General features: G+C 50.5%; 1 protein-coding gene across 2 annotated transcripts in view; it reads left to right on the top strand.

The window, feature by feature from the left end:
- Positions 1–10049, top strand: part of TRAF3IP1 (TRAF3 interacting protein 1) — a 30484-nt gene extending 20435 nt beyond the window's left edge. For both annotated transcript variants that reach the window (XM_082284960.1, XM_082284959.1), the window contains 2 exons: positions 8074–8297; positions 9732–10049. In XM_082284960.1, coding sequence (XP_082141086.1) covers positions 8074–8297; positions 9732–9897 — 390 coding nt within the window. In that variant the 3' untranslated portion in view covers positions 9898–10049. The remainder of the gene's footprint in view (positions 1–8073; positions 8298–9731) is intronic.
- The last annotated feature ends 4061 nt before the right edge of the window (positions 10050–14110 follow it).

Here is a 14110-nt window from a genome sequence, read left to right as displayed (position 1 = left end):
GTGGTTTCCCTGAAATTGTGATCGTAGTTTTCCTGAAATCCTTGTGATCCAGAGAGGAGTGCAGTTTTCCTGACAGCAGAGTTGAATGGAGAAGATGATTAAAAATGCTCAGAGTGTGTGACAGGCACTTGCCAGTTCAGAAAACAAGAGCTGAAGACATGGCTGAATCTGGGGAATTGATTTTAGAGGATGGAGTTGCTGTGACACAGCAGTAAAAGTAAAAAAAAACAAATTTCCAACATGGCCTTGCCTCTGGGAATGTTTCCCTGTCTATTTAATTTGTTTTCCATCAGTCTCTCCAGGAGAAATGTCTTCTGCATCAGGATGCAGCTGTATCCCAAACTGTGGTGTGCATCACAGAGTAAAATGAAGGGTACTGCTGCATTTTTGGAGTAAGGTATCCAAAAATCCAGGGAATACTTGAAAGAAAACTTTGGGAAATGTCATCTGCTGAAACCATGGTCTATCTGTCACTAGAATGTTCATCTTCCCTCATTTTATTGAATTATTCAATACATCCAAAAGAAATGAAATATTTTCCTGCTTCTATTCATTAGTCTTTGAAGCCTTGATCTTCTGCCAGTTGGGAAAACGAAGAGGGGAAAAAATAGGAGCCTGAGTGCTGGAACTTTTGGTTAATCCATTATCAACTCCAGTACTCAGCAAAAAAATGATCAATGCATCTGCCTGATTTATTGGGGGTTAATCAGCCAGAAACGAGGTGAAGTTGGTGGATTAATACTTAATCCAAATGTAACAGTGGTGCCCTCTCAGGGATGTTTCACACCTTCCAGCTGCTGATGGCTGAGAAACATTTATTTATGTTAAAAACATTCCTCCAAAGCCCTTTCTGTGCTGTGTTGCCCAAACACGCATTTGATTTTTGAGGAGTTTTACTAAAGGAAAAGAAGGAAGAAGCAAAGAAAACTGGGACTTTCATTGTCTAGGTTTTGCATGTGCAGAAACTTACAATAATATACACCATTTTGAGGTCAAACAAAGAGGTCATTCTGGAAATACACAAGATTTTTGCTGCCTTGATTAGCTGTGTTCAGCCTAACAAATTCCTAAAAAAAAAAACCTCCCTAAATGTATTTGTTTGGAATCTAAGCCTCTAATGTTAACCAGAGTAAGAAACAGATGTTCCATTTTGTATTCCACTTCATTTATTTGATGTGTGGAAAAACATAGGCAGGTTATTAAATAGCTGAAGCAAGTGGGATAACAGAATTCCCATCTTTGCACTACCAAAAGGGCTTCAGAAAAGCAGCAGCCTGGAGGCTTCTGGGAGGAACAAGTGGTATTGAATAGCTCAGCACCTGGGCAATATTAACTTGAATTACCAGTGTGATCCACGCTGCACTTCAGAGCTTGGGACAAATCTAATCAGTGCTGATTCTGTTTGTTTGAAGTGCTGCAGGTCATTGATTTTTGCATTAATCCCTCAGCTGCACAGCTCTGGGAGTGCCCTCCCAGGCCGTGCACTTCATGTGCTGTGTTAACCAGCTGCAGCCAGAAATCCCATTATTTATCTGACTGATTCCCACCACAGCTTGGTGTGTCCTCGGGAATGCTGACAGGGAAACGGAGGAATCACCTGTGGAAGGGTTTTCACCTCTGTGACATCTCTGGTGATGATGGTGTGGCGTGAATCCAATGAGAAGTCTCTCTCCCAGTTCCTCAAAAATAGGATTTTTAACCCAGCAGCCAAGCACCACAGGAGCTCACATGGAGGCAGTGTGTGCTCCAGGGTCCTTACAGTGCTCCCAGCTCTCAGGGACCAAAAATATGCTCTCCAAGCAGTCGTTGTGTCAAGCTGTGAACACAGGAGCAGGGCTCTGGCCACTCTTGGGATAATCCTGGTGCCAGGGCTCCTTTGTGCCCCAACCCACGGAATTCCTGTCCTGTGGGTGCAGTATAAATCCAAGTGAGACAGCAGATGGATCTGTGAACACAGAGGGTGTGTAAAAGTGGTGGGGCAGCTGTTGTTCGCCCTCAGGAGAGGGTGCAGTATGTAAAGGACACAGCACAGGGCCTGTCACGGCTTTCAAGGAGCTGGGGCACAGCCTGCAGGGAGAGAAGTTGTTTAACACAAGGAGCAGGTTTATTCCCAGTTCTTTTTCACCAGGAAAGGCTGCTTTTCCAAGAGGAGGAGAGTCTGGACACAGGGTGTGAGTTCAGCAGTGTGAGGAGAAAGGGAAGGCTGGGCAGGACTGGCGTCGTGGCGTCGTGGGTGAATTAATGGGATCTGCTGTCGCTAATTCCAATTGGAATCGTCTCCTGGCTTGTCTCCTCAGGCTCAGGATTCACAGGGCTGGAGTCCCTCTGCTCTGGAGCCAGCCTGGGAGAGCTGGGGGTGCTCACCTGGAGAAGGGAATGCTCCAGGGAGAGCTCAGAGCCCCTTCCAGGGCCTAAAGGGGCTCCAGGAGAGCTGGAGAGGGACTTGGGGACAAGGGCTGGAGTGCCAGGACACAGGGAATGGCTTCCCAGTGCCAGAGGGCAGGGATGGATGGGAGATTGGGAAGGAATTGTTCCCTGGGAGGGTGGGCAGGCCCTGGCACAGGGTGCCCAGAGCAGCTGGGGCTGCCCCTGGATCCCTGGCAGTGCCCAAGGCCAGGCTGGACACTGGGGCTTGGAGCAGCCTGGGATGGTGGAAGGTGTCCCTGCCCATGGCAGGGGGTGGAATGGGATGGGCTTTGAGGTCCCTTCCAAGCCAGACCATTCCATGATTCCATGATTTTGCTTTGTGTGCTGAATACTGCCCCAAATACAGGAGATTTTGGGAGCTGACTTCTTCCCAGGACAGGCTGAACGTGAAGGAAAGCAGGGTGGGTGTGTGGGCTGGGGTGGGTGTTCAGTCCAGCTCTTTTTTAGAAGGATCAAATATGAGCTGGGGGGAAAACCACCACCCTCCAAAAAAAAAAAAAAGGAAGGAGGTTTTAACAGCCTTATTGAAAGAGCCATTCTTTTATTTCCTTGTGGAGCCTTCCAGCTCAGGAGCAGGTCAGACTGACTCTGGTAAAGAACATTGTGTCTCCAACTCCTTGGCCTGTGCCTGAACCCCAAAGCTGGCATCAGCAGAAAAAGCATCCTGTTCATTTGAAATGCTTTAACATTTACTGTTTCCCCCCTGGTTCTGTGAAAGAGTTTCTTACAGGGATCCCTGGTGGATAGTTACAATCCACTTAAAACGCAGACTCTGTAAAAACCAGGAAAAGAAAACAGCCTTTATGATCAAAAAATACATTTTATACAATAAAAAAAGCGCCCCACCTTGTTGGTTTTGCACTGAATATATCCCAGTTCCTTGTCCAAAATGAAGTTTCTGCCCTGTCCTGTAGAAAGAGGTGGGGGGGAAATGGTGGAGCTCAATAAAACTGTGATTACTTGGGTCTGTTTTCCTAGTGGGACATAATAACAGAGTTAAAAGGGGCTGTAGAAACTATTAAAATGCTTGATGGATGTTTGTACTAATTCGATTCATATTTAAAAAACTGTTAATTAAAAAAAAAAAACCAAAGGAGAAGGTGTATAAAAAGAAGCAAATGCTGTTTCTCGAAATTCTGCTGGTTTCTGGAGCCTTGTTGATGATTTCCCCCTTACTGATTAAAAACGAAAATCCCTCCTTTCAGATTTCTCAGCTCCCTGCACCCGAGTCCACATTGTGTTCTGCTCACGTTGAGGTAATGGGAAAAGCAGCCTTTTTTCCCAGGAATCCAAGGTAAACATTTATCTTGGTGCCTTATGAAAAACACGAAGGCAAGGAAACGTGTTGGGCCTACAGAAGCGATCCAGCCTTTTCTATGGGGATAATTTATTGATTCTGGGGCTGCAGTGAAAGGGGAGTTGGTTAAGGTGTAGGGCCTAATGAAAAAGCCTGGAACAATTCGGATCCTGGCCTTTTTCTCCCGCCTGGAAATCTCCTGTTACGCGTTCGTGCAGAGTGAGCAGAGGTGGCATTCAGGCCTCGTACCGCCCACGTCGCCGCGTTCAGGAAACCATCTGCCATAACTCCAGGGGATTCCAGAGGTTTTAACCCATAACTGGGACTGTGGGGCTGGGAACAGGCACTCATGGGTTTTTCTCCCCTTAATTATTTCAAATCAGCATTAGTTGGCGAAGCTGGAGAGTGTTGTGGTGATAACTCTGAGCCCTGAGCTGCAGGACGTGGAATCATGGCTGGATTGTCCAAGGACAGCTTGGATGGGCTTGGAGCAACCTGGGATAGTGAAAGGTGTCCCTGCCTGTGGCACGGCTTGGAACTGGATGATCTCTGAGGTTCCTTCCCAGCCAAACCTCTCTGGGATTCTGGGATCTTGGTAGCACAGGCGCTAATGAGACAAAGAAATAGTGGATGGTGATTTTCTACCTTGTGGGATGAGGGGCACAGTGTGCCAGTTGAGCTCCTGTGCCTTCAGCCTGGGAAGTCTCTCTTGGGAGGTAAATGTTTCTTGGGTTTTTCTGGAAACTTGGGCGTCTGACACCACTTCAGTATCATATAGTAAGTGTTTCAAAGACACTTATTAATTGTTAACATTTTTTTGGTTTTATTTTTAAACAAACCTATTTATGCACCTGTTTGTGTAGTACTTAATAGATTTTTATTCCAAGTAGTGTTGAAAAGGTTTTTAGTGGTGGTGTGTTTCAGTTCTTGCAATGCCAGTTGGTCTTGGTGATCCTAAAGGGCTTCTCCAACCCAGACAATCCTGTAATTCCATGACTGACTTTGGATGGGATAATATTTTCTCTTTTCAATCTCACTTTTGAAGTATTCAACTGCACAAAGAACATGCTGGAATTACAGAGACACTAGAATTAATTTTCAGTATTTACTAATACACTTTCAGGGCTGATTCATCAAAAATATTCCAAGGTTTTTTTTGTTTTCACTTGAGCTTTTCAAGCAGTTGTGTATTTTAGCCTGGAATATTTCAAACTGTGAGCTGGATCTGTGTTTATAGACCTGTGTATTTATAGATCTGTGTATAGATTCATTGGGTAGGTAAAGTATATCATTCTGGTTTGCTCCTTTACTGAATCGTGGCATTTTCATTTCTATTTTAATTTTGATCCTATACTTCCCTGTGGAGGGAAGTGTGGCTGCTTGGTCTGTCTAGGTATTGAAGAGGTCATGTCAGCATTACAAGGGTGAGAAATGGAATTTTGGTTGGGGAAGACCTCCCAGGCCATTGACTCCAAGCTGTGCCTGATCCCCACCTTGTCACCAGCCCAGAGCACCCAGTGCCACATCCACGCATTCCTGGGACACCTCCAGGGATGGGCACTCCACTCCAAGGCCTGAGCACCCTTTCCATGGAGGAATTCCTGCTGCTGTCCACCCTGAGCCTCCCCTGGCCCAGCCTGAGGCCGTTCCCTCTCCTCCTGTCCCTGTTCCCGGGGAGCAGAGCCCGATTTCCCCCCCGGCTGCCCCCTCCTGTCAGGGACTTGTGCAGAGCCACAAGGTCCCCCCTGAGCCTCCTTTGCTCCAGCCTGAGCCCCTTTCCAGCTCCTTCAGCCGCTCCTGGGGCTCCAGCCCCTCCCCAGCTCCGTTCCCTGCCCTGGCCCCGCTCCAGCCCCTCAGGGTCCCTCTGGCCGGAGGGCCCCGAGCTGGACACGGCCCCGAGGGGCCTCAGCAGGGCCGGGCAGGGGACGGGCCCTGCCCTGGGGCTGTGGCCACACCGTGGCTGGCACAGCCCAGGGGCCATCGGCCTCTCGCCCACCTGGGCTGGTGTTCAGCCCTGTCCCCAGCACTCCCAGGGCCTTTTCCAGCTGCTCTTGCCCCAGCCTGGAGTGTTGCACGGGGTTGTTGTGCCCCAAGGACAGGAGCGGGCCCTTGGCCTTGCTGAGCCCACGGATCCCGGCTGTGCAGATCCCTGCAGCAGATCCACAGCCCAGCAGCTTCCCCAGGGTGCCCTTGATCCCCTCACCCACATCACTGATAGAGATAAAAATACAGAACAGACTGGGCCCAGTACTGAGCCCTGGGGAACAGCACTGGTGACTGGTCCCAGCAGGATGTGGCCCCATTCCCCACCCCTCTCTGGGCCAGGCCATCAGCCAGTTCTTATCCCATAAAAACTGCACTTATCCAAGCCATGGGCTGCCAGCGTTTCCAGGAGAATGCTTTGGGAAACATTGCAAAACTTGGCATTTGGAAAATAGAAATGAAGCAGGTTTTCACACACCAACCCTCAGGTAATGGCCTGGCTGAGTCTTCTCCCTTCTGAGAGAGCCGTATGTGAAATAAATTCCTTATTTCTTGGCTGAGGCCATGGATAATGGATGGCGGGGAGGAGAGTGGTGAGGGTTTGGAGCACTTAGGAGATGAAAAACAAGGCAATGGGATGTCTTCCTGGGAAGCTGTTGGATCTGATACAACTCTGCTGATGGACTGGAGGTGTCTTCACTTCCCAGTCCCGTGTGGAAAGTGCAGTGCTGTGGATTAAGCCTTCCCTCTGGCTTTGGTGGAGCATAGAGTAGGAAAAGGAGTAGGAGAGCAGAGTCGGGATAGAGAGAGAAGGGTTTGAAACGCTGTGAGAACACAGCCCTTCCATCCTAAAGGACAGCAAAGGCATGGATGGCTCCAGAAAAGCTCTGGATGCCGTGGTTGGTGTGGTGTGGGGTATTGGAACAGCTGCTGCTGTGAGGGCTGAACGTGAGGGAATTCGGGGCCGCATTGTGTTTAACAGCTCAGCCGGCACTCCTAAAGTGACTTGGGAAGCGAAGGGCACAGGTTCAGCAGCGTTTGTCACCTCAGCCCAGTTCCTAATGAAACCACTGGAACATAAACTCCCAGTAAGGTCAGAAATCCCAGTGTTCTCCTGCTCCACGTGTGTGGCGGAGCACGGGCAGCAGCCCCGAGCGAGGCTCAGCCTCGGGATCTTCAGCGAAGTGTTCTCCTCAAACACATCTCCTCTGTGTCACCGCGTCCTGCAGCCAGCCCAGGGCTGCTGAAATGTGCTTGGCAGGAGGCCCTGCAGCCTCCAAAAGCCAGCTGAGCAAACAGGCCCGGCTCGCACAGGAAGCCAGGCAGTTGGGAGGAGGGCAGGAGGGGACACAGGGATGGATTCCCTGTCCCATCCTGTCCCAGCATGATGGAGGAGTGCGCTGCCACCTCTGTGTGCGCCAGGAATTGTGCCTAGGGATTGGCTCACTCTCTGCTTGGGGTGGCAGGGAAAGGCCTTTCTAGTTTCTTGGCATATAGTAAACCACCAAAATGACTTTAAATATCAAGCTCTGTGTGTCTGGGTTTGGGAATTTGACCTGCAGGAGGGCTGGAAGGAAAGAAAAACGAGGTTGTTTTTTCTTCATGGGGGAGAAAATCCCCATGGGCTTTTCCTTAATGGCTTTGCTGGAATAAGATTATTCCAGTGTATTAGCAGTGTGGCATCACTTTGCTCTTTTTCCAGCATCCTTCTGCTCCTCCTGGCTTTGCCACTGGAGCAAACTCCGTATTTGAGTTGCAGTGAGCTGAGAGGCCTCAGGAGCTGCACCGCAGAGACTCTGCTGGCTGCACATGAGGGAAGTAGCACAAGCCCAAATTCCTTTGGAGTAGTGGAGTTTATGGAGGCCACACCTGCAGCGTGCATGGTTTTACAGCCGTGAACAGGAGTGCAAGGCAGGGAATAACCAGGGGCTGTTTTAGCTCTGAAGTGCTGTTATTAGGAAATCCAGATATGCACAGTGGAGGGAGAGAAGCATCTCGAAGGGGCTGATGCAGAGAACTCAGAGGAGGCTGTGCCCTGGAGCTCCCACACAGCTACAAAACCTGCTGCTGCTTTCAAAGGTTGCCCAGAAAGCTGTGGTTGCCCCTGGATCCCTGGCAGTGTCCAAGGCCAGTTTGGACGGGGCTTGGAGCAACCTGGGATAGTAGAAGGTGTCCCTGCCCATGGAATGGGATGAGCTCTAAGGTCCCTCCCAACCCAAACCATTCTGTGATTCCACAGCTCTTCCATTTCAGACTGTCATAAACACTTTTCCATCCAGTTCCCAGTCTCCAAAACATCCTTCATTCAGCCTGCAGCAACAGTTTCCCCTAATTCTGATGCTTTCCCTATCCGTCCCTTCTGCTAGGAGAAGCCACTTGTCTCGGAAGCCTCCAGGAAGAGGGAGAGAGACTTGGTAGCCAAAGAAATCGAGAAGTTCCAGGTGTCCATTCAGACCGTGTGCCAGAATGCCTTCAGGCTGGGCAGGATCGTGGATTACGTCCAGGAGGACATGGATGCCATGAGGAACGAGCTGCAGGCGTGGCGGCAGGAGAACAGGGAGCACGCGGAGGCTCTGCAGAGGGAGCAGAGGTGAGTGTGGCCAGGGGGGCTGGGGGCGTCTCTTGAGACGGAGTTTAGGGGCTCTTAAAACTTGCAAACAATGTAAATATTGAACCCAGAGCAGGAGTGGGTTCCTAAATTCCAGCCTGCTCTTTGTGCCGTGGATTCAGCGTGTTGTGGTGTGAGTGAGAGATTCTCACCTCTGTGTCTGTACACTCCCTGAAACACAGAGCATCCCTTCCAGTTGTGGGTGCTGTGATCCTAAACATGAAGCAGAGATCAGTGTTTTTGGAGCCATGTTTGGCCCAGATAGATTTGCTGCTCCCTGAATCCATGTGCTTCATCCCTGCAGAAGGGGGATTCTTAGCTGAGGCCTCTCCTGGTACACAGCAACGTGTTAAATGTGAGCCCCAAATCAGAGCAGTGAGGCATTTCCAATCCTTCAGGACAGGATTACAGAGCAGCAGCCATGGAGAAGACAACGCTTCCCACGTGTCCTGGGAGTGGGAAGCTTGGCCTTGTTTGCTTTGCTTCTGTGACAGACAGCTGCAGGATCCCAGTGGGGGAATGTCCCTGCAATTCCTAGCCATGCCTTTGGTGGTTTTTGTGGTGGAAATGAGAGGAAAACCAAAGGATTTGGAGATGTGGAGTTTAGCTGGTGAGCCCTCGAGTGACTGGGTAATTCAGAATGACAGCAGGCTCCTGCAGGCTGCCGTTTCCTGGCTGTCCAGTGTTCCTGAAGATTGGAAAAATTACTGAAAAATTATGAAGGGGGCACATCTGTTTGAAAACCATTTCCTCATTCATTTAAGGTGCAGCTTGTGGTTCATTAGGGTAGGATTTATGAAATTCCCCGTTAGCGTGGCATTGCCTGTCCTTGTCAGCAGCTCCTGATGGCTCTGTTTTCACATCATGGAATCATGGCATGGTTTGGGTTGGAAGGGACCCTAAAGCCCATCCCATTCCCCCCCTGCCATGGGCAGGGACACCTTCCACTGTCCCAGGCTGCTCCAAGCCCCATCCAAGCTGGCCTTGGACACTTCCAGGGATCCAGGGGCAGCCACAACTTCAGAGCTGTAGCAGAAAAACCTGATGAGCCAAGATGTGATTTTTGCTGTTGAATTATGGGTGATCTCCCCTGAACAATATTCCCCTCTATCCATGTTATTAGCTTTGTCTTTGTGCTTCTTATTCCAAACTTTCAGGAAGGGTGGGAACAACTTAAAGGCCAGGTTGGATGGGGTTTGGAGCAACCTGGGACAGTGGAAGGTGTCCCTGGCCATGGCAGGGAGTGGGGCTGGATGGGCTTTAAGGTCCCCTCCAACCCAAACCATCCTGGGATTCTGAGATTCCATGGAATACTTTGCAGCCTTTCAGCTATTGAAATGTACTTCCTTGGAGGATTAAATAACCTGAAGCAGCAGAAAGTTCCCAACAACATCCTGCTCCTCGTGTCTCTTCCAGCATCACAGACAGCGCTGTGGAACCGCTGAAAGCTGACCTGGCTGAGCTGGAGCAGCTGATCAAAGACCAGCAGGACAAGATCTGTGCTGTAAAAGCAAATATTTTAAGGAACGAAGAAAAAATCCAGAGGATGGTTCTGAGCATAAACTTGTCTTCAAGAAGGTGAAGAAGAAGGAAAAGAGAGAATTTAAAGAGCCTTGGGACTCACTGACATTGCTACCAAAAAACCAAAACCCAAATAGCAGATATGCCTTGTTCAGATGTAAAATGTTTAGGGACCAGGACCCTAAAAATTCTATTAAAAACCCCAGTATTGCATTGATTTTTAGATGTTGATATTATGCAGGATAAAATGAATGCTCAGGTTGCAGAGCTATTAAAAGAACTTGTTTCTTTAACTGTGAGCTGCTATTTCTCACTTCCAGAGCCCCCTTTCCCTCCCTGGCCATTTCTCCCTTCATCTCCTTCTCATTTTCTCCCCTGAAATTCCCTCTGAACACACTGTCCTGGTAAATGGGTATTGAAGAATTCTTTTTCCCCCTTAAATGTTCCAAACTCCTGCAGGTCAGAAGGTTCCTGAACCCTGTTCAGAGCTATCAAGAATCTGATTAGGACCAAGTGAAAACGCAGTTCGAGCATCACCACGTAAGGGAGCTGAAGTGTTTTATCTGCACAGGTGTTAATTCCATTTTTATTGCATATGTTCATTTGGAAAGGATTAATTTAAGTACCTGTTTCCTCCCCAATGCATGTCCTTGTAGCTTTTGCTACGGGAATAATCCCACTGATTTTTGTTTAGTGAGCTGCAGATGTCCGTGGCGTTCTCCTAACGACCTCTGGAGTGTTCTGCCCATGAGAGTCCAGCTTTAGTGATTCCTAAACCTGCAAGGAGTATTAGTGCAGACACAACTGTGGGACTCTGTGCTGGGTGCAGCCCCCAGCAAGGCTGTTTCCAGGGACTTTATGATGTTGTTTGGATCATGGATGAAGTGTTAGTGGCCTTGTTTTTCCTTCTTTCATTGGTGTATCTGGGGTTTTTCGGGTTGGGTTTTCTTTTTTTCCTCCGTGGTTTCTTTATCTGGTGTCTGGACCTAAAAACCCACCAAAAGATCATCATCATCACGTGAGTATTTAGGGTGTTAAATACAGACAGGAAGGGTGGTAGGCTTTGCTGTGGGGGGTTTTGGGGGGGGCGTGGAGAAACATTTGGGGGCTTGGGAAGGAAGAGGAGAAATTTTTTGATCTCTTGTAACAACAGCCTGCAACTCTGAGCTCTTTGTGCTTGCATGGCCTTTTTTCAATACCTGAACTGCATCCCGGGTCTCAGCACACGAAGGAAAAGGGGTTCAGGATGTCCAGCAGCACCCCCAGAGCCCAGAAGTGTTGGTGAAAGCTTGTGGGGTCACTTTTCCCTTTAAATTCTTGGACTGTACAGTACGGGCTTTGGTGGGATTGCTCACGCTCCTGCTGAGCTGGTGTTTGTTCCTGTGAGCTTCCCACTGCTACAAGGGCCCAGAGAGATTTGTCACCTGTCCCCCAGCCTTTGTCACCCCTTGGTCCCCTCCCATGCCCCCCTGCATGCACAAAATCCAGCGTGGTGCTGCTGGAGCGCAGAACTGGCAGGAAAGCGGGCTGGGAGCACCAGCAGGTGTTCTCCAGAGACATGCAGGGATTTGTGGGTTAAACAGGGTTTGATCCAGGACTTTTCCTTTCCCTCAGCTGCTCCATGAAGTTCCCCTCAGCCTCGCCTCGTCCTGTCGCTGCTGGTGGCTCTGAGTGGCCTTTGCCTGGTGACATGGCCCACGTGTCCATGTGTCCTCGTGTGTCCTTGTCCCTTCTCAGGGTGGGAAGCTTGGGCTTGGAGGCCCTGATTTGGTTCCCGGGAGAACTCAGGGATGACTTTTTGCACCTTTACGTGCCCATTTTCTTGTGCTTGCTGACCAAATATCCCTTCAAACCAGATCTGCTTGGTATTAAGGTTTAATAACATTTTAACATCTCACGGCCTTAACTCCCTCTGGATTTGTTCTGTTTTCCAGGGATGGAACAAGGCCTCGGAGCTGAGGCAGGTTGAGGATGCAGCACGGAGAAAGCAAACGGAGCAGCTGTGCCTGGAGAAGGGGAAAGGGAGTGTGTGTGTGTGCACAGCTTGGGCCTGGAGGTTGGGTTTCAGCCCGTGGGTGGTTCATTAGCAAAGGAAACTCCGCTGGAGCGATGGTTTGGGATTGAAAGCCCTTCTCATTGTCAGCCCCAGCGGCGCTAATGGGGCCTGGCAGTTCTGGGAAGCAGGATTTGTGTTTCACCACGTGCCTGACATTCCTCCCCGTGCTGCTCCGGACGGGGCTGCCAGCCCCGCTGCCTTGGGGCCGGGAATGGTTCTCAGCTGCAAACGTGGGGCTGGTGGCAGGATGCCAAAGTGGGATGTGGGGAAGTGAGGGACACTGGGGTGACAGGAGCTCCCCAGGCCAGGAGGACTCAGGGACAGAGGAGGCTGGAAGGAAGGGGGCAGGGGGGTGAGCTCGGAGGTCTCCACTGGAGCTCGGACATCCGAGAGTGCTCTGGGAGTTGGAGGATGTTCCCGAGGGTGGGAATGGCAGAGGTTTAGTTTTGTGTTCATCAGGACGAAGGAAGACAAGCCTGGAGGGCTGAGGTGTGTGACATGGGATTTGGATGGAATTTAGGTACCAGAGGGTCCAGCTGGGGTTGTGAGGGCCCCTCTGCTCACCTGGGACCTCACCAGAGACACCAATGCCTGGTGTCCTGAGTCCAGCTACACTGCTCATCCAGCTGCTTCTGCATCCAGCTGATTTCTTGAGCTTTAGGACCTGAGGGAGTGGCTGGAGCTGTGCCAGGGCAGGATCAGGCTGGAGAGCAGGGAAAGGTGCTTCCCCCAGAGGGTGCTGGGCACTGCCCAGGCTCCCCAGGGAATGGGCACGGCCACAAGGCTGCCAGAGCTCCAGGAGCGTTTGGACAGCACTGCCAGGGATGCCCAGGGTGGGAGTAGTGGGGTGTCTGTGCAGGGCCAGGGGTTGGATTCCATGATCCTTGTGGGTCCTTTCAGCTCTGGATACCCTTACCCCAAATTCCCACTTCCCTGCAGTGTCCCCAGCTTGCCCAGGGCAGAGCTCACTCTCGTTGTGGCCCTGCTGGGACACAGTCCCACTGGGAAATGTGTGGATGTGGAATGGTGTGGAAGGTTTGTGCTTTGGCCTCAGAGGTGAACTCTGAGGGCTTTGTGTCTGCCCAGGCCGTGGCTCCAGGCTGTCTGCTGACCTGGAAAAAGAGTTTTACCTCTGCTCACATCTCATTATCCTCACCAGCGTTGCTGGTTTTGCCTTGAAATCAGGAATTTCCGATGTGTGTATCCCAGAACATCCCATCTCCCACTCAGCCGTGATGTCCTCAAGTCCAGTCTGGGTTTCTCACTCCCTTGAGCTGGTGCCTGCTCTCGCTGGCCTTGCTCCAACAGTTTTGCTTGAAATGTGAAATATTCCAGTGATTTTTGGGGTTTTTTAAAATATTTTTTTCCCCAAAGCACCTTGGATCCATCCTCTGGGGAAGGAACCACCGCAGCCTGATGTTGCAGAAGAAGAGGGCAGGACCATGGCTGTGTGAAGTTGTTAGAAGGATTTTTGGGAATGTGTCCTTCTCCAGCAGGAGAACCAAAGGGATGGGTTTGCACTAAGATTTTACTTATCTCAAATGGCTGGACTCTGCCTCAGATAAATTTGTGCTCTTCCCTCCTCCCAGATTTACCCTAGTGGAGGTGAGCCAGTCTAGCACAAGGGATGGGTTTGGGATCTGCCAGCCACGGAGTCCCCTTCAGCTCTTGGAGAGCCCCAGGCACCCCCCACAACTCCCTGGAAAACTCCCTGCAACACCAAGGCCCGTCTCCTCCCTGCCCTGTTTTGTGAAAAAACACGGCAAAGTAACATTTCCGTTTTCCAGGGAGAAATTTAATTAAAAGGAATTAAGAGGTATGGTTTATAGTTTAATTTAACGTGATGAAAAAAGGATTAACTCCCGCCCCCTCCCACCCAAGTCCACGAGACGACGGCAGCCGTGAGCCACGGGAGGGAAACGCTGCCCAGGAGCACAGGGAGAGGAATTCCCCCCAGATTTACAACTTGTGAGGCCGAGGTTGCTGGGGTCAGCCTTGTTTTATGCCCTGCTGGCTCCCACAGGCTTGGCTTTGTTGTGTGCCCGGGAATGGGCTGGGAATGGCTGGGTTTGGCTGCTCTTTGCAGGGCACTTGTGTGCTCAGGTGCCGGCTGGGTCACTGGGGCTCCTGGCTGCGTGTGTTCAGGTCTGTGGGGAAAGTGGGGTTTTCCCTCCCTGTTTTCCCCTTTTGGGCATCTTTCAGCTGGCGAGGAGCATCA

Source organism: Coloeus monedula (genome assembly GCF_965178545.1).
Source record: "Coloeus monedula genome assembly, chromosome: 7".
NCBI classification, from domain to species: Eukaryota; Metazoa; Chordata; class Aves; order Passeriformes; family Corvidae; genus Coloeus; species Coloeus monedula.
This window is presented reverse-complemented; position numbering and strand designations above follow the sequence as displayed.